Source organism: Periplaneta americana, chromosome 2 (assembly GCF_040183065.1).
Source record: "Periplaneta americana isolate PAMFEO1 chromosome 2, P.americana_PAMFEO1_priV1, whole genome shotgun sequence".
Taxonomy (NCBI): Eukaryota; Metazoa; Arthropoda; class Insecta; order Blattodea; family Blattidae; genus Periplaneta; species Periplaneta americana.
This window is the reverse complement of record NC_091118.1, coordinates 36,941,419-36,963,258: the sequence shown is the minus strand read 5'-3', so window position 1 is coordinate 36,963,258 and position 21,840 is coordinate 36,941,419. Positions and strand designations below refer to the sequence as shown.

Sequence of the window (21,840 nt, the reverse complement as noted above, 5' to 3'; positions counted from 1 at the left end):
TAAGCTGTTGATAAAGCGTCGTAAAATAACCTACTAAAAAAATCGTTACAAATTAATAAGCATGGCCAGCAAAATAATGACTGCATCCTATTAGCTAATTAGTTTTCACATATTGGTTCACATTGAAATAACGTAAATATTCTCTACTCTTTTCTTTATGTAAAAACTTAAAGTTCGGAAGCGCCGGCACTGGTCTTCCCCCCACAGTTACAATTTCAACTTTTTCGTTCAATGATCTACAACCGAAAGTCCTTTTAAAAATCTGTTCAATTATACAGTGATCTTCTGCCATATTAAACAATATCGCACTAGTTTTACCTCACTTTGTTTAAATAAACTCTATAACACACTCACTTTACCAATAGAAGTTCAAATAAACACTATAATACAGTAATTTCATCACCAAAAGCGCTTTCATTAGCGCCTACCAGCCTAACGTACTACGGCAATGGGCAAGACACGTAAATCAGGGCGCATGCGCCAGCTGTTCTAATGTACTGATTATGAAGGGAAACACTACGCTCACTGCAGGGCCAGGGAGGCTCAGCAAGCCAAGCTGCCCAACTCTCCAGTGACGAAAGATGACGCGAGAGCGAGCACACAGCGGACAATAATTGAAATGCGACGTACAGTACCAACCAAAAGGAAATGAAAATAGGATGCCAAGCCAAAATTTGCTGAAATTAGTTAAGGACTCTGCAGACTTTCTTAAATTAACAGTATTACTTTTAAATACAAATTTAATAAATTTCTTCCTGTCTGTCTGGGTAGGCGCAGCAGACCTAGCCTACCCAGAATGCACGCCACTGAAACATAGTTCGGAAGAGATGTCTACTGAAGTAGACAGTATTTTTAACAAAAAGATTGCAAAAATGCTCACTGCGCCCACAATTTGTTTTGTCATTCACGCTCCCTCATCTGGAAGATCTGGTAACAAAAGGGAAGCACACAAGGAGGAGGATACGGAGAATGAAGGCACTGACATGGACCACTCCTGATTGAAACACATTGTAAACCCTCATTAAAATCTAAAGTTTTCCCTTAAAACCTTCATTTTGTTGCATGTTCTTTTTCTTTATTTTAGCCAAATTTCAGGAAGTTGCCTCCTCTCTCCGAGATTTGCAGGGCAGTCATTGAAACAAGGTCACTAATTTTTAAGAAGTTGTGGTGTGGGTACGATGAATAATATTTAAATGTCATTTTATTATAATTTTATGTAATTTTTCCATTAGTTTAAGGGCATTTTAATGATCATTTTAAGTAGATTTTTAGGTCATCAACATCTGCCCCCTAGTTATATCCCTATGTCCTACACTGAGAAAAACACACAGTATATCACAATGACACAGACAGAATAGAGATAGAAAAAAAGATAGCAAACTAAACGCAGAACTAAAATTATATTAAAAATAGTTATTTAAGATACAAGTGTAAAAATGTCATTTTATTTTGTAAGTAGGGATGTTTGCAAAACAAGGCTGCAGGCCAAGTGAACTAACTCTACAAACAAAATAAATAATTTTTAACATGTGTGTCATACATTATTTTTTAGACATCGTGGTGCAAAGACAATTCCTCCAACTTGTCCACTGTCTTCGCTGCAATAGTAAAACTTTTAGTGATTGAGAGGTCCTTGGTTCAAACCCGAGCATTCCCTAATTTTTTTTAGAATTACATTCCATTTTTAATTGTTTCATAAGGTTATCAATAAAATAGTTGTTGAAGCAATTTATTAAATATATGTACGTTTCACAACAAAAAAAAAAACACTTATTTTTAAAAGCTGGCCTGATATTGTTAGAACCACAATATTGATCAATAGTGATAGCTGCCATATGACATTATAGTAAAGGCAGAAGAAATAGGCGGGTTTTTGGTTTTGTGCGGAAACTACTCACTCCACACTTTCTCTAGCGGTTTATGACCTGAACAAAGAGACCTTCCTGTCACTGCGTTGGAATGCTAGTTGTTGACAAGTGCTCGTCTGTGATACTACTGTGTTATAGCTTGTTCGCAAATATATTTTATCATAATAAACAGTATTTTTAAATACCAATAACTCATAATTTATTTTTATTTTATACTAATCATCCAAGTAATCGCTATCATTTCTCAGTCAAGCCCTGATATCAGAAGTCATACTAAAGGCGTTATTAATCACGTTTACTGTTTCTTGAAAGAACTTAAAAGATTGTGAGGATATTAAAATTGTCCTATCATCAACGCAGACAGCCACTACCAAGGTGTGTATTGTTTCTCTACGATTGATTCAAGGAATTTATGCAGAACGATTTTTAGTCATATTTATTGTGTTATTTCTTTTGTCAAGCTATGTCATTCTTAAGTATACTTCTAATACGTAAGTATTTTTTATTACGAAACTCGTTCATGTTATAATAACGTGTACATTTTCTACACACAGTAAAATTATATTATCTAATTTTTTTGCACTTTAATTTTCTCATGATTCATGAACTGTGTAACAATTATTTAGTATTTACTATTTCATTACAATATTCTGAAAACACATAAAAATAAAATATTTGTGTGTAATGCTAAATATTTAACTTCTCCTATTAGGTTTACATTACATTATAATAATTATTACATTTGTGAAATGACTAACTTGCAAAATATTATAAATGATAATATATCTCAAGCCTGTTTAGTGTAATATGTTACTATTCAGCGATGTATGCAATGGAGGGGGAAAGAAAACTGGCCACCATAACCAATTATCTCCTGGCTTAGTTACCTCATGAGTAATGCGTTATTGTTGTCATTTATGAATTTCAGACTGTGTTGGGAGAGCTGACTAAACAAAACAACACTATTCAGTAAATCAGGTATTTGTACTTACTATAAATCACGTTATTATTTTATTTTTTTAAGCTTTTCTATAGTGAAAACGTGTGAATGGAGGAGTAAGTTATTTGGGACAGGACCATACACCCCCAGCAGGTTCTGAGTTGTATAGGAGTCGGGGTAGTGAATGAGGGGTTCGCCATGCCCGCCTATTTCTTCTGCCCCTAGTATAGTAGGAAACAATGGATAATTTAGGCGAAAACAGCTGAAAGTCAGTGTTAAGAATACTTTTTGCAGCAGTATTAAAAGATCTACTGAAAATGAAATGGAATGGAATGTGGCTTTACTAAGATTCACAAGTGTGATGACAATCCCATGCACTTACCTGTCCCATAACTTCATCATCTCTGCCTGGTAGGAGATTGAAGATTATGTTCAATTTCTGCGACACCACTAAATTTACCACGACGCAAATGGAGACAATGAAGATGACTATTTCTTTCCTGTAAAGTAATTATTTTCTGACATTTACAGTATAAAAAAGTGGAATGTGAAATGCACATACCTTATATCTATACATATTCAATTTAGATGTATACTTGGAAACAGGTTTTTGTTTAATATGACATGGGCAAGTAACAGCCTCCTCAGCAGTATTTCATCTCAACAGCTTCCCAATAAAACCTCGTGACTTATACAGGTTAGGAGAGGTATGTGTGCAAATATTTTTAGAAGTAATCGGGGATAATATATTCAACCATATTATGTAACAAATTTCTCAATTTTCGAAGTTATTTTTTTAGACATGAAAAAACACCATATTGTTAGGTTAGTTAATACTGCCAGGCGATTTGTTTTCTTTACAAATGCCTCACTAGTTGCGTGGTAGTCTAAGCTTGTGGGGGTTGTCTACTGTCCAGGCTTACTGTGAAGGTCTTTCAGGTGTAACAGGTTATCAAATAATTTATCGTGTATCCAAACTCAATCAAATTTTTACTTTAGCAATGGGATTACACTCATGATTTATTTTGTACAGTAATACATACGAATTTCATCCTTAACTGTTTATGCTGGAGTATAATAATGATGTCGAAAGACGTGTGTATAGTCTAAACTGACAGGCTTTTCAAAGTACTACCATTCATAAAATATCATACCGTAAAATATGTGACACATTCATGGAAAAACTATAAAGACAAGGGGAAAAGTAAGTAGAGCGATATTTCACTTGCATTTTTCTTAAACAAATATCAAAATATTTGCACGTATACTCCTCCCACTCTGTATAGGATTATTCAAAAGCCAGAGGACTTTAAAATCTTTCCTGACTTTGGAATAACTCTATACATTATAGATGTAATTTATGTCTACCTTATTAATAAGTATTTTATTTCTATCAAAAGAATTGAACTCTAGTTACATGGTCAGTTTCATTCAATTTATTCACTTATAAGGTTTTAGTTTCAACAATTTCGTAACTTTCCAACCAAATGTCTTAGATACATTTTGCTGCGGAGCTAGCTTTCTTAATGATTTTGTAGGGAGCTGTTCTACCCTATAGCCTATGCCATCGAGCTTTTCTTCAGTTAGAGCACAGTGATTTAATATGCCTACTTTATTTTTATTTAAGAATGAGACTGTTTCTTTCAGTTTTGTCAATAAATTCTATATTGTTGAATCAGATATGGTTGTTGAGCACCAGAATACTTCCGTAGAAATATAACACGATATTTTCTGTACGATTTCTTAGTAATATAGTGCCATAAATTAAGATTCACTGTTCTCATATGTACTGCATTGCCACAAACTAATCTGAACTCCATTGAATGTAAGTCAGCTGTATACTAATGGTCAAATCTCAACATCCCTTCCTTCGGCTTGTGTTATCTGTTCATACTACGTAATGCAAAACCTTACCATGCTCGATCCAAGGGAAATGTACACATACTATTTCCTCGGCAGTTGCATTCAATCCATAACAGTAAAGGCTAATGGCATTTACCTGGGTGAAACCTGTTTTCTGGTGAACACTCTGTATAATACTACTAGTATTCGTGAAAACTGGTGGTACGGAAATAAAATGAGCATAGTTTAATATCATCTTAAAACATTTGTCATGCCACTGTACATGTTGTTAATGTATGTTGTCAATAGTTCGAAGACTAGTTTGAACCTTCTAAGTGACACCCTAGATCATATATGTAACAGATATGTCGGGGTTATAGGCTTTGAGGTTAACAACTTTTGTCAGGTTTACTACGCTGCCATCTAGTTGTTACATAAGGAGTCACGTCATAATACCCATTTGAATTGCATTAGCGACTGTGCTTCCATCTTGTGTTTGTTTACGGCGGACGGGTGGCGATCCTGGCGGTTGTTCTCTTCAAAGTGCTGCCGATTTTAACATAGCGAGGAGCTATCTGTTACATATATGATCTAGGGTGACACCAATGAGGCATCACTCATGAATGATAAGATACTGCTTCAACCCCCTCCCCCTTTTTTTCTCAGATCAAAATATAAAATAATGATTTAACAAAAGAGATTCTGATGAAGGATCAGTGAAGCAAAGAAAAATTCTCTCCAGCACCAGGATTCGAACCCAGTTTTCAGCTCTACGTGCTGACACTCTATCCACTAAGCCACATCGGATTCCAACTCTGATGCCAGATTGAATCCTCTCAGTTTAAGCTCCACCTCTTAGTTTTCTCTTTAGTGGCCAACCCTCATGCACTGTGTCACAGATGTGTGACAGTGGCACGATGTCCAACACACTAATGTCACTCGTAATGAGTGCACCTCTGCACATTAGTGTGTTGGACATTGTGCCACTGTCACACATCTGTGACACAGTACATGAGGGTTGGCCACTAAAGAGAAACTAAGAGGTGGAACTTAAACTGAGAGGATTCAATCCGGCATCAGAGTTGAAATCCAGTGTGGCTTAGTGGATAAAGCGTCAGCACGTAGAGCTGAAAACCCGGGTTCGAACCCGGTGCCGGAGAGAATTTTTCTCCGCTCCACCGATCCTTCATCATATGGTAAAGCAGAGTTCCTGCATGGAAATATCATATGTACTTCGGTACATCCCAAGAAGAGATTGTTTCACAGTTTATTTTTCTTGATTGTAAAATATATTTTAGAGGGAAAAAATAGTACCCTGAAGCAATTAGAAGGTGATAGTGAACTAGCTAGTTATTTCTGGAATAATCCTCTGAATATGGGATACATGGCAACACTTTGTGTTAAAAATATACTGTGACACTTACCACCAATGTAAGACAGAAAATATTTCATCTTCTGTTGTTATATGACCATCAGACTTATGACTAACATCATCGTCATCCTTTTCAATTGTAGAATTCCCTTCCGAAACACTGCACTGAAGTTTTGGAGTGCTGAACAAATAGTAACCATTTCCTGCAATAATTTATATTATAAGTAAAGTCTATTTTTTGACACATTTACGATATATCTCTTAAAAATGCAATAAATCTAATAATATTAGTAGTTTGTAGGGAATGAACAGCATTCAGAAGAAAATCTTGTGGAATATAGTAAATGAGTTACGAGTTTTCAGAATCTGCAATCAAATTCTATGTAACTGAAATGTTTATATGTTGCTATCTTAAAGCTAATACATATATGACGGCACACTCAAACCTATGGGCTTCTTGGCTGTATTGAGAAACAGTATTAGTAGAAAGTAGATTTTAGACTTTTTTGAGACTCTCAGGGTCGATTTCTAAAACGAGGTCTAGACCACGACCATGGCTTTAAACCACGTTTGGATTTATAAAACGAGGTCTTTTTCATTTTTCTAAGCCATGGTTCGAAACCGTGGTCTGAAGCAGAGACCACAACTGGGGTAGGTTTAAAACCATGGCTTCATGTATACAAGATGGAGGAAGTAGATCAGCTGGATGACTAAATCTCGGATTAGAGTGATGAGAGACAGGAATAATCCTTTGTAACTATATAACGACGACAATTTCATGCGAATATTTTCGATTTTCGAAGGAATCAACGCAAAATTTAGCAAGAATTCTAAATAATAATCTGCAACGAAATGCAAGAGGGGCCAGGTTGACAAGTTTTTTTACACCTTCTTGTTGCTTTGAGGGAAGTAAGATATAGGCCTAATATTTTATACTAATTACACCTTTATGTCTATACGACGATGTAACTTAATTCTTAGTCTTTACAGTAGTTCTGCACACTTTATTTCATACTCGAATATAATGTGGGCCTACAAAAATATGTATGAAGCAAGCGTGATTTTGTATTCTTATTTTAAGTTTTATGCTACTGGGGCTTTCCACGTAGTAGGCCTATTATATGTGAAAATAGAACCATATAATATTTTGGTTTCAATTGCAACTTTAATCCAGTTAATATTTAGGTTATTGATTCGTTAGGACCCGGGTTTTCAGGTAGGCCTAGTTAATGTTGGCAGTAGCTACAAACGAATGATAAACTACAACATAAATGTTCCACTTGTGCTAATTATTTGGGAAATATAATTCCGGTACCTAAAAATCAGTTCCCTATAATTAATGCTAGTATTTTAAACGCACATATATTCTGTAAATTAGCAAATATACCAATACCTTAGCTAAGAACAAAAGAATGTGATTTACTGAAATTCAATACAAATATTAATCCCGATGTTCATTTCTTTCTAATATTGACTGTTTACAAGAATAAAAATAGATTCTTAGCTGCATTGCCATATATAAAACACACGAACCTCGGTTTCTTCTCAAGCCGCGTCTCGACTTCGTTTTAGAAATCACATAAGGATTCAGACCTCAATCGCGGTTTAAAAGCCGAGGTTTGGAACCACGATTTCGTCCGTGTTTTAGAAATCGACTCTCAGATTTTGACACCAACATTTTTGGTCAAAAAAGAGGAAGATAGAAAAGCTCTAACTCACCATTTACATATTCAGAAGCATACAGGAATGATCGAGCTATTGTTGTTAACTCTGTATTTCCCAATTCAGTTGATTCTGATTCAGGGTCTGCATCCAATGCCCCCACAAACGCTAGAGCTGTAACAAAACAAAATCTGTTATCACTATATGTGCAGTTACACAAAATTTTTCATGAGCAACAGAAGATGTCCAATCCAAACCCCTTCTGAATAATCCACAACTGTTTTCTCCATCATTTATAGGGAGGGTTGCCAGATTTTAGATCTACCCAGGAGGGATATCCTTTTCCACCATTTGTAGTACTTATGTTTTGTCTTAAAGAAAGAGTGATATGAATTTGGGTAGAGTTGACATTCTCATGACTATACAAAATAAATAAGATAAAATTAATAAATAAAAATCATCCCGCAGTTGAAAAAAGTACGTAATATGAATCTCAAAATTGCATTTGAATAAAAAAACATATTATAGATACAGCTATCTAAGTATAAACAATATTTATCTGGCTGTAAGTTACATCACATTTCTCTGGCATCTTTCTGAAGGGCTTGTGACAATAACATGTTACGCCAAATTATTAACTTAAATGACTTAATAATAGCTCTGTCTGGCATATAAATATGTGACAAAATATTTAAATTTCAATGTTTATTAATTTATAACAATGACAAAATTTATGTATACTTAATTCATATTTAGTTCGTGCCTTAGCATATTACTGCTCCAAACCCATAATTTAGCATACAGTATACATTTTTAGAGCTTCCTACATATTTATCACTGAACTTTAGTATTTTCAACAAGCTTCTGTCCATTCTCTGTGCCATGCATTTCTGATGAACGTCTCTTTTTAAATGTTTAGAAATATCATATTCATCACTGAATTCGCTGTTACAAACCTTACACTTGCCAAAATATTCGTTTTTTCCCAATGTGCAAACCTACACTGTTAAGAAAATTAATTGAAATTGAATGTAATTATGTAGGCCTAGAAGAAAATAGTTACTACATAACGATAAAATTATTCAAGTGATGTTAATTCTCTAAAAGAGGGACTTTTTGCATCCCGCCTCAAATCGAAGCAGGACCCGGGACTTTTATATGAAAACCAGGACATGACCCGCCAAATCGGGATATCTGGCAACCCTGTTTATAAGAATAAGTGCATACTACAATAATACCTTGTGGATTAAAGCACATTACTATTTTGAAGGAATGTTAATCATGCTTTCCAAAGTATAATAATACCCATACTTAATTGAATATGTACAAGTGAAACCCTCTTACAACATGATTGTTTCTATCCCCATGCAAATTTCTATTTGTGTTTATGACAAAAAAAATTACATTTAAGAAAAAAGATCATCAAATGCATGAAAGAACGAAGAAAATACGCCAGATTTAAATTACTATTTCGCTTATGTACCATTTCACCAATGGAGTGTAAGAGTACATTGAATTTCAAACAATCAGGGACATTTATCACTACAATACTGTCAATTTCATATTGTGACTTTTGTTTAGTCAATGATTCATAATTTCTTCTTTGAATCCATAAGGAATAACATAACCTTATTATCAATAAATTAAAAAACAATTAATCAACATCAATTGCCTCCACAAATGCTAGAGCTGTAACAAAAGAAATTTCGTTGTTACTAAATTACTATACATTAAATAAATATATAAAATTAAATTATATTAATATTTAGAAAAGATTTAAATGGAAGTAAGTCTATAACGGTTATTCAAAGGTGTTCAAAAGACAGAAAACATTATTATTTTATTCTCACAGAAACCTTTGTTTCTCTATTACTGCTATAGCAAATGAAATGAACTGCAATACAAGCTATTCTTGAGTTAACATATTATTAATTTTTACTAAATAGTAATGATTTTGTCTCTAGAAACACGAATTGGCCTTATTCAGTGTTACTACGAATATAATAGAGATTGTTCCAGAACACTGAGATGATTTTGAATTCTAGACGGATTGAATTATGGACCCTGTGGAAGTTTGTAAAAAAAAATGACTATATTCCACAAGATTTTCTTCTGAATGCTGTTCATTCCCTACAAAACATACTATTAATGATAGAGGAGAAAAATGGTGACTATATAGGCCTATGAATGTTTTGAAACTGGTCACAGCTGAATAAAACCCATTCTTTTATGAACAAAACTGTATTAATATTTTTCATTCACTTTCTTCTATATTTACCATAATAATAATTTTAATTTCATTAATCAGAAATTAATTTTATGTTAACTCTACGTAAAATCGAATATTAAGAAAAAAGTGATTGCCCAAAAAATATTCGTACAAAAATATGAAACGTTTTTTCCCCCTTACTTGGTTATTTAATGACGCTGTATCAGGTTATGTATGAGGTTATTTAGCATCCATGGGATTTAAGATAGCGAGATGATATTTGGTGATATGGAACCAAGGATTCGCCATAGATTACCTGACATGTGCCTTACGGTTGGGGAAAATCTCGGAAAAAAAACCCAATCAGGTAATCAGTCCAAGTGGGAATCGAACCCTCGCCAGAGAGCAACTCCAGATCAGCAGGCAAGCGCCTTAGCAAACTGAGCTATGCTGCTGGCTCGATACATTGTTTCCTACCATACTTTTACTATTACATTAATTAGTAAATATTTTGAATCAGCAGTACGAGATAAATACTGCATATTGAAATTTAAGAAAGAACTGACATATAGTTTATGTAGCTTGTTTGTTTAATAGGAGGCTTATTTTAAAATAGTAGCATGCAAAACATTCTTAGATGTCTGCTCATTGAAAACATTTCAGTATTATAATCTCTTCATTTTGATATTCGTTCTTTCAAGCTTTGATCCCTTTGTTTTCTCACTGTGATTTGCAAACGTATTTCCAAAAGATAACAAAACAGACTTGTGAGTATAAAGTTAAAACTGATGTGAATAGCATTGAAATATGGCAAGTGATAAATAACAACAAACAGGAGTGCCACAGTATTTACTTTCTTGAAGGACGAAACAATGAACAAAGAATTAAGTATTAATCCATAAATAATGCTGATAATAACTCGCAACATGAGTTGTAATATTCACGGGTTCCCTCAAGACAAAGAAGAAAATAACGAAAGTGAACATCAACAAAGCAAATTATATAAAAGTCGAAAGTCAAAGCAAACGTGCAAGACAATGAAAACTCTAAATGGAAAGACAGTATCAACAACCCAAAATTAATTAAGCTGCCATGTAGAACGTTTGTTGTTACTTCAGACTGCTTAGGGGCTACAACTGTTTTGATAGTCAACTTAATAGAATAATTTAAAAATAATAATAATTTAACAACTACAGTTACAGTGGTCATGTTACACAGTTGGAAGGTGCATAAAATATTACCAAACTGTGGTCAAGATTCAAGTGAGGTGGTTAACATACAGAGTAAATTCTATATATAGGGTTATTTAAAAGTGAGTTACATTTCGAAATAGATATAACATTTTAAAAAATTAACATATATACAAAATGGTAACAAATTTGTAGGTATCAAACAACGGAATTTGTTCATTTATCACATTCATTTGTTTTGGTTAACATAGTAACAAGTTTTGTTTATAATATTTCAAAAGTTGTTGTTGTTGTTTTCTAATGCCAGGCGTTTGACAATAAAGTCATTTAACCTCTTGCACTCCAATATTTTTCAAAGATATTATCATGACCAGCCAATGAAGCACAGATTTTGAGGTGTTCCGAATCCATTTCTTGGTTTGAGTTGCACAATGGGCAGTTAGGGGACTGATATATTTCAATTCTATGCAGGTGTTTAGCCAAACAATCATGGCCTGTTGCCAATCTAATATTTCAAAAGTAAATTTACTTCTTATTGAATTTTTAAATCACTACCATTGAGTGTGTTTTAAAATGGTTTTGACTTTACAAGATCGAATTAGTCTTGTTCAGTGTTATGAATGTAAAAGGAGTTTAACAAATTCAGAACAAAACATAATTTCTGTACCTCATAGCGAAAAGGATGGAAGTCCAATTTTACCGATGTTGAGATAAGCACATCATTTTGATCAGAATTTCATCTTCTACCAGCAGGAAAAATACAGTCAAACACTGATAACACATGCCCGTTTGTTACGCTATCCCGCATTATACACACTTTTCGTCCAGTCCCTTGACATCCCAATATAAAACCATGTATAATCCACCGCTTAATATGCTCATCTTCCCATTTAATACACTCTTTCATGTGTTGAAAATTCTAAAATATAGTACTTCAAAGGATACTGAGAAAATTTTCTTGGACTTCTACATTTACCGCTAGTGCCCGCATATTTAAGGATTTGCAGAAATCTTTGTTTGGTGAATACAATCTTGAGTATCTGCAAGACTACTGTATTTAGAGTCTATCCTTCTTGCTGGAAGTTTTAAATCGCATTGTCAATGAAGACTTGAAGAGGAAGTGGAAGCGGTAGATATTCTAAATCCTCTCGCAACAAAACCCTTACCGCGGTATCTGTGATTCATAGATTCGTTAATGTTTCTAGTAGTCAAATTACTGATGTCACTTCCGATTTAAACGTGTGGAAAATGAAATTTATTCATAGTACTGGATCAAGTGCAAGACAGAAAACAATTTTTTACTTTTTTTAATAAAGGGGCACTTTAATTGATAAGCTAGTGCATTTATTTTGACATTTTCTGAAAGAAAAGAAAAGAAAATAACCTTTTATCCTGCATAATTACAGTATTTAATCCTTAAATTTCTTCAACAAATGTTTGTGTTGATTCATACCTTGGTGTCAAAATTTAAAAAATCCAAAAATGACCCACTCTCGCTAATACATAGTCCCGTGTAATACACTACTTTTATGCGGTGCCTTGAAGAGCGTTTTACCAAGGTTTCACTGTATGGAAGTGCACAAAATCCGTATTCTCTTTAAATTCAAATGTCAAAGGATGGAAGGACCATTGCCCTTCATATACTTGCTTTGGAGTTTTTTTGCTTTCCTGAAAAGTTATGTTTTTGTGACTTCCATCCATTTCACTCTGAGGTACAGATTTAAGTATTACAGAAAGTTAATGGTCAAATTTGAAAGAACTGGTTGTGTCACGAATGAGAACATAATCGCCTCTAATAAGGATTCCAGAAGAATGGCCTCCTTAACAATTCCGACAATAAAAATCTCAAATATACAATTTGAAAAAGTGTCATTAATAGAAATAAATGAACAGAGTTACAGTGAATATAAATGATGACTAATGATAGCTAGTAATGATTTCAAGACTGATGATGCAATAGCTTGACTGCCTCTTCCAGTTCATGAGTTTCTTGACGACCCCATTTTAATATTGGGTCTCCCTAGATGCACTTTTATTTTTTATTTTAAGTTAATGTTAATTTTGCTATATGTTAATTTTAACTTTTTAATTTAGGCGGATTACAAAATAAATAATCTGCAAAGTGTTGCATTTGTGCAGGAAGTTTAGCACTCATTATTTTTCTGATTAAAAAGAAACATTGGCATTTACTTTTTTGATAATGAGAAATGAAATTCTAAAAGAGCATAAATATTCATATGTTTGCAAAAAACGATTCTTAAACTGCTGTCATTTTCATTTCAGTTTGGTGGACTTAAAACAATTTTATTTATAGAATAAAATTAAGTGTGGCCTTGAATCATTTTTCAATTAATTAATTTTTTGCAAGTTCTCAATACAGTTCAGCCATGTTGTTATTATTCTAGCCTTTAAATTTTAGCAGTTTATCACGTATAAATGGTCAGCTAAACAACATAGCCTCTTTTCATTCTAGAAAGAGCAACTGCTGTCTTCCATGGCATGCTTAGAGCATCACCTTTGCAATTAATATCTTTATATTTTGACAAATTCTGATTATTGTTTGTTATTTTATTTCATAAACAATAGCTAAATGTGCACATTATCAATCCCGACTACTCCTAAGTATGAATTTTGAAATATTTTGTAAGGGCAAATAAAGATATAAGGAGAAATCAATATTATAACCACGGTACTTGCCTGGAAATTTCATATCATGCATTTGAAAGAACGATTATTATACAGGACAAAACAGAAGCCAATCTTAAGCATCAAAGTCACAGAACCAAAAATTAACTTACAGAATGGAGTTGCCAAAGAAGAAAGATCTGAAAAATATGCCATATTTCAAATCAATTATGTCTGAACTTAAGACTAATATAAAAGTACTACAGTATTTTTCGAACTGGATATGATGTAATAGTACATTTGCAGTTACTGGCTTAATATTTCCTTAAACTTATTCTATCAACTTGCAGTATTCCTGTACCATCATGCAAAGTAAATGTGTACATAATTCTGAAAAGAAACATTAATATCTCCGAACATGAGAAGATACCTGATGGAAAAACAAAAGTACAGGTAAGCGAATGTATCGATCTACCATCACTGTTGTCAATTCTTTACAATTTTAACATATTTGCAGACACTGTTACTTTTTTATGACATTATTAAAATACCGTTGTTTTGAAAAAGTTAACTTCAATATTATACAGATACACAACACAAAAAAGCCAGATCTGACACGATTTCCCACATCCGATATTTTCAAAATATTAATTAATACCAGTATTATTTACCCATGGTATCACAAGCTAAAAGCCTAGAGTCAATATTACACATTCGAGATCGGGGTTCAAACATCAGCACATCCACGTAGAATTTCTGAATACTGGAGTACAAGTATATTTTCTTACGACATTGCAATTCTCCTGCTGATATTTTATCACCTCTCCATAATTATTCGCAATCACCCAGAAGCCATATTGATTTTGCTAGCAAAGACACAGACTGAAAGACCATGGGTTTAAGCCCAGATAAAAGCAGGTTTTTTTTTTATCTTGCCATAACTTTTAGCTCGATGTTCCACTCAGTCTCCTATAAAACTGAGCACCAGGTTTTCTCAGGGATAAAAAAGCGGATAGAGTAAGACGCTGACTATATCACCTCTTTATAGAGCAGAGGTAAAGAAATCATAAGAGTTCTACCTCACTGCCTTCTCTGCGCCTGAATGGCACGCAGGTGGACACCTACATCTTTTACCCATCACTAATCAACAGTGAATGAAGCAATGACAAACCACAATATCATGTTATCACAGTCTACTATATACAGTCGCAAAGCTCAATATGTAGTAAAAATGCAAACATGGGTAGTTGCCCACCACTAGGATCGCTACTATCGCCTTATCATCGCAGATCTCTCTCCTAGCAGCCGACAAAATATGTTACACTTTCGTTGTCGTGTTCTTTTGGAAAAATTAACACCTTTCTTCCATTATTGAAATTTTAAATGCATAAAGTTAATTTATTATTTTAATGAAGTATATTAAATTCCCCCATAAACTCGAAGATACCCGCAAGAAATAAGTTAATATAATTTTTGTTTGTGCAAAACGAACTGAAATTTACTATAATAGCTTCACTCATTCAAGATTATAGCGATAATTAACTATGAAACCAATAAACATTAATTTGCATTTCTCTTTACAACAATAATAATGGAAATATGAATTAATGGAGTACCAGTACTTGTAGTGTAGGCTTACGTAGTTAACAAAGTGGGATGAAGTTAAGCAATAATAATCACACCAGAATTGGAAATAAAACGTGATCAATAAATTTTATTGTAACAGACTTTTTCTACGTCTCTAGTAAAGCAACAAATAAAAATAACAACAAAATTAACATCTATAATTAAAAACATATCATTTGAAGAAAAAAGTAGGCCTAAGCAATAATAATCCCACCAGAATTTAGAATAAAACGTAATCAATAAATTTCATTAAAACAAACAATTTTTCTACGTATTTAGTAAAATAACACATAAAAATAATAACAAAATTAATAGCTACAATTAAAAATATATCCTCTGAAAAAAAAAAAGTAGACCTAACCTTTATTTCTCTGGAAATTTAGCAGCCTAAGTGACAGAACTTTAACCGGTATCTAATGTCCTTTCGGTTAGACTGAAACATTTCATTGTGAAAATTAAGGATATAATGTATTCTAACAGTCACAAAGAACTTCAAATTAACAGTTTTGTTTCTGCACAGCATTCTTGTGGAAACCCAGGAACCTTTCTGAATCTTTCGGAAATCGGAAAAAGGATAACTCTGGTCTCTTTCTCTTACTGTTGCTATAATTTATAGCACTACAAACGTCTCCTCCTTGTCCCATATTATTATTCCAATTATTATATTTTAGCCATTAACATTTTCATTACAACCAATAACGAACATTTCACAAGCATCAATGTGAAATACGCAACGAGCTAGCACTCGATAGAAATACGACACAGTCCAAAGTCGACCATGGACAGTCTATTGTTTCTAGTTGCTAACCGTTTGGAGCGCTTTATCACGAGATTTGCAAAAAAAAACACCTCAAGCTTCGCGACTGTATATAGTAGACTGTGATGTTATCTTCTTCAGAGAGATAATAATAATAATAATAATAATAATAATAATAATAATAATAATAATGAATAAAGTTAGTATAGGGGCTCTTAATGAAAGTAAGAATTACTAAGCCTATATTTATGTCAGCTTTACAATTTCTACATGAAATTCAAGAACAGCTCTTCTGAATATAAAAAAAATACTAACCTGTTGCTGGTACAGGAGCCCATGGAATCCTAGGAAACAGTGAAGGATCTGCTCTAGCTAGTTCAGTTGACATCTTCCCTACTCTCTCGTGTAAAGTGACGCTTTCCTGGATGTAGAGCTGCATAAGGAAACAAATACGTAAGACTACAAAATACGAAAATATTATCTTTTACAACATGGGAAGGAGGGAAAGAGGGATAGCGAGTCTTTTATTTTTCTGATTGTTGGAGTTCTTCCATTTGACATCTTGCTTCCTAGTATTGTAATGTCAGATCTGTAGTTGTTAAATTTTTACAGTTCTTTAGCTGTGTCATATCGATTATAGTATTATCTTTTGTACAAAGTAAACAATTATTTATTTCATATAGATAGTCAGCCAAACAATCATGTCCCATATATAATCGAAAACGTGCGATAGCCTTCATTCATGGACATTCTGGAATTAAATTTTTAGAGAGAGGGAGAAATAACTTGTACGGCCTTAATTAAGGATGACCACGAGGATCCGGAAATTAATAGCAAACAAATATAATCACTTAAATATGAATATTGTTATAAAAATAAAATGTAATAATTAAGCACCAATGATTATCAATTATAAAATAAAATCTCAGAAGATGACTATAAAATTATACTTATAAATAAAAGATTTTATTTAAAATTAGCATATTCTTAATTAAGGCCTTCTGAGTGGTATAAATGAAACTATAATCTGCAGGGAATCTTTAAGAATTTGCGAGATGATTTTTTGAATTTCAAAAGATGATATTGATAATTGTTTAAAAAAATTGTATGTAAATTTTGGTAAAGAACCCTGAGAACCAAAAATATTCCATTGCTTATTGAGGCGTTCAGACCTAAAGTGGATCAAGTCACAAATTTTTATAAATTAAGTTTAATTTATTTTCTGATTATCTGAAGTTGGATCTTTTCCGAGCAGTAATGGATCAAGTCTTAATTTCAAGCATTCAAGGGTAGGTGACACCAGTCACTTTTGGCTCAGATTATTTGTTCATGATGTTCTGAGCCATAGTGGATCAAGTCACCAAAGCGTTTCATCAATTACAATCACAACTGTTTACATTTCATAAATCTAGAATTTGAGAATGGTGCAATAAAATTACTGCTAGTCAAATTAGATAATCCACTAGAGCAGGTTAATTTTAAGTCCTATTATCTCAAAACTACGTCTCATGGACTTGATCCACTTTAGCTCTGAACATTTCGTTTACACACTCATGTATTAATTTTTCAGGTTTTTTTTTTTGGATGGTTTCTTAATTATTAGTTTTGAGGAATGAAACGATAAACATGAATTTGTAATTTGTTGGATCATTGTGTCCTTTTTTGCTAAGGAATCTGCTATTTCAATCAATCTTCTTAATGTATCCAGCTGTTTGCTAACAACATAAAGTCCACTATAGTCCACTGTAGTCCATTCAGTTGTTGTTTTTCATGAGAAATGAGGGGTATTTTGATCGGTGTTCATTATAGATGCCTGTTGCTAGTAGCCAGAGGTGGGGTGTAGTCAATATATACTGCAGGGCTGTGTCTTCTGCAACTGGTACAGATGATTTTAATTTACTTCTTTTGTGGTTTATGGATGGACAGTATAGAAGAATGTGTTCCAGATCTTCACCATGATTATTACACTACAGACAAGTAGGATTATCATAAATGTGAAATCGATGTAGGTACAATTGAGTGACAATGTGACCTGTTTTGGCTCTTGTTAAAAATGTTTGAACACGTCTGGGCAAGTTTTTGTACATTTCCAGGTCATTTGGTTTCTTTTGTACAGACTGTAAAATTTTTCCTTTGTCAGAAGAGAGCCAATTTTTGATCCATAGGTTTGTAAAATGAGACTTTACTTAAGCAAAAGCATTGGATAGAGATATCACTTGAAGAGGTCTTGGTTGCAAATATGTTGCCTGTTTTGCAATATTACCGACTTTCTAGTTTCCAGGTATACCACAATGACTAGGTACCCACTGCTATTTCATTACCAAGAATTCCAGTGTGAAGAAATCCATTACAAAACTGTTGTTCTGTGAAGAAATTGTAAGTGTTTAATACTTCAGTGAATTTTAACAATTCTTTTTGTCGTATAGTGTTTGCATTAATGGCTTGTATAGTTGATTTAAAATTGCTAAATAGTTTTATTAAATAGGTTAATGTGACAGATGTTTTAATGTAAATTGATAGCTCCAAGTTCTCTATTAAAGTGAGCTGAATTTTGATCCAGATATAAATAAGAACAAAATAATTCAGTATATATTCCAGCTCCAGTCGTATTATTAAAGTTATTGACAATTTTAGACATCGGTGTAGATGTGTACCCCCTCAGTTTCTGGGAATCTTGTGTTTTAGTTTCTAGTGCAATTTGTTTCGAACGAATAGTTTTTTCATCCTGCTTTTTAATTTGTTCTATCAAATTTTTAATCTCTTTATAGGATAAGGTGGAAGATGTATATCGTTAAAACTATTACCTTAGCATTTTTCCTTCCTTATATTTTATGACCATTCATTATGTGACGAACTATTTCACTGTTTCTATACAAGAATTTTACAGTTGGCGAGGTTCAAACACACGCACTTCTAATTTAACTGCAAGCATTGGTAACAAGTCACTGCAAGAAGCAATAACTTAAGAAGACACTCACCTGTCTGTTATGCATCCCAATGTATAATGATGGTGTCATGGGGCCAATCTGGTCATTGTAGTTTGGTGTCCATTGTGCACCGCTGAACAAGTCAACTGGGTACATCTGACCCTGCTGAAGATGCCATGCAGCAACAACTGGTGCATCAAACTGAAATCATAAGTCACAATTTTGTTAATATATACAGTAGAACCCATTTTTAACGAATCTTTAGGGGATTACTTTTTTTTTTTTCCTTAAAAAGGGATTTTTCTTAAAAGGGGGTTTACATAAAATGGGAAGGAGAGGCTAAAATAACTAGTACAGTGAAATCTCTCCTTACGGACACCCCCAAGATACGGACACTCATCATATACAAACAGATTTTTATGTCCCAACTGAAATAATATAGAAATAATGATAAATTTAACTCTCGTTTACGGACACTCTCAGACATGGACATGGACAGCTGTTTCACAGTCCTAAAGCTTGCTTTACCTCCTGACTGCGGACAGAACTTGGATTTCAAGACCTAATGTGTTACAAATATGGAAAATTTAGTACAGAAATTCCTTAACATGAAAGAAAACAATAAAGGTTTCGTAAGCTACTACTAGCCCAGCCAGCTACCCTTTGTTAGCTGGAAGCGGGTGGATAAACAAAGTCATAATATTTAACCCGTCTGATGGGTCCAAGGTTTCCACGATCATGAAATTGTATTCGACACATGATAGAGTTGGTAGGATTATAATCTTCAGTTCAACCAGTTGTTCTGTTCCGAGAGACATGTCACCTGAACGTAAAGGTTAAGCTGAAAACTGTACATTACACTACTGCATAACTGTAGACCTAGAAGAAAATTGCATGGCACAGTACTGCATTTTTCTTTTACAGTCTTATCTACTGTAGTTCAAAGTTGCAAAAAATTTACTGTAGTAGGCTGTATTTAGAATTAAACTACAGTAATACATTTCATTTAAAGCGCGAAGAGATATATAATGCATATTATAAATTTACTGTTAGATTGGGAGCCTCCCTCCCAATAAAGGACACCTCCCAGATGCGGACAGATTGTTATGTCCCTTCAATGTCCGTAAATGAGAGGTTTTACTGTACTAACATACTGTATGTCTTACACAGAGCAATCCATATTTATGTCCAATTTTTTATTACACTGTAGTAGCAAAACCAATCAGGTTAAGTGACCCATTTCACCGCTAAAATGTTGTTGTTGTTTTCTAATGCCAGGCGTTTGACAATAAAGTCATTTGACCTCTTGCACTCCAATATTTTTCAAAGATATTATCATGACCAGCCAATGAAGCACAGATTTTGAGGTGTTCCGAATCCATTTCTTGGTTTGAGTTGCACAATGGGCAGTTACGGGACTGATATATTCCAATTCTATGCAGGTGTTTGGCCAAACAATCATGGCCTGTTGCCAATCTAAATGCAGCTACAGACGATTTTCGTGGTAAATCAGGAATTAACTGTGGATTTTGATGCAGGGAGTTCCATTTTTTCCCTTGGGATTGTGTTATCAAATTTTGTTTGTTGAAGTCTAAGTATGTAGATTTAATAAATCTTTTCACAGAGTAATACGTAGATTTAGTAACAGGTCTGTAAGCAGCAGTGCTGCCCTTATTTGCTAGTGTATCCGCAATATCGTTTCCCAGGATTCCACAATGGGATGGTATCCATTGGAATACAATTCTTTTATTGAGTGATATTAGTTGAGAGAGCATTTTAGTTATTTCTGCTGTTTGAGATGAAGATGTGTGTTTAGAGACTATTGATAGAATAGCTGCTTTGGAGTCTGACAATATAACTGCATTCTTAAATTTATTGATGTGGCATAGAAGATTCCTGAGACTTTCACTTATTGCAACGATTTCTCCATCAAAACTTGTCAGGAAAATTTAGTGTAAATCTTAAAACATTAACCATAGCTACAAGACTGTGTATGATCGAACACGAATTGCTGCTCAAATGGAGGTGTGGCAATCCCCAATTATGGTGCAGAGATGGTGGAGAATGGTGAAGCTGGACTACAAGACCATCAAGAGACTTCACGCCAACTTGATATGCACTGGCTCAGTTATGCAACAGAAGGGTGCTGGCCGACCAAAAACAGTGATCACAGAGGTGACCAAAGCAGCCGCTACTGAGGCCTTCCAGAGAAGTCCTGAGAAATCCATTTGACAGTACCAGCGGGAATCTGGTGTATCCTATGGTCTGTGCAGTAGTTGCTAAAGGAAATGAATTGGCGGCCATGGAAGCCACACTTTGTGCAAGCTCTGTCATGTGAGGCCTGTGATATCAGAATGGAGTTTGCGGAGTCTCTACTGCATGGATTCAAGAGGAACCTAACCTTCTGCGACACATAATTTAGAGAAAATAACCAGTGAACAACAACTGGAATACAACTATTAGGACATTATTAAAGATGAAGTCACTGGAGGAGATTATCCAACAGTTGAAATGGTTTGGCCACTTACAACAGATCGTCTACCAAGGTTAATAAAGGAGGATAGAGATGAACAAGCAAAAACCCCGGAAAAAAGTCAACCAGGTAACAAGTTCCAATCAGGATTTAAACCCAGGCTCTTTCGTTTCACAGTCAGACATGCTAACCATTACTTCACAGTAGTGGACTTCATGTTGTCACTCATTATGTTTACTGATCAACTTACGATTTAATGTGATGTACTCCTGCACTGATACTTACTTACTGGCTTTTAAGGAACCCGGAGTTTCATTGCCGCCCTCACACAAGCCCGCTATCAGTCCCT

The 21,840-nt window shown here is 34.0% G+C and overlaps 1 protein-coding gene across 8 annotated transcripts in view; it reads right to left on the bottom strand.

Annotated features, from left to right (window-relative positions):
* Positions 1-21,840, bottom strand: part of PEK (pancreatic eIF-2alpha kinase) — a 147,966-nt gene that overhangs the window by 101,108 nt on the left and 25,018 nt on the right. For 7 of the 8 annotated variants that reach the window (XR_011330074.1, XR_011330073.1, XR_011330072.1 and 4 more), the window contains 6 exons: positions 19,070-19,219; positions 16,407-16,524; positions 13,882-13,908; positions 7,742-7,858; positions 6,075-6,225; positions 3,191-3,308 (listed from right to left, as the gene is read on the bottom strand). Coding sequence is in view for 5 of the 8 variants with exons in the window: in XM_069815482.1 (XP_069671583.1) it covers positions 3,191-3,308; positions 6,075-6,225; positions 7,742-7,858; positions 13,882-13,908; positions 16,407-16,524; positions 19,070-19,219 (681 nt within the window). In the remaining 3 variants the exon portion in view is untranslated. The remainder of the gene's footprint in view (positions 1-3,190; positions 3,309-6,074; positions 6,226-7,741; positions 7,859-13,881; positions 13,909-16,406; positions 16,525-19,069; positions 19,220-21,840) is intronic. The other variant, XM_069815484.1, reaches the window with a different exon arrangement.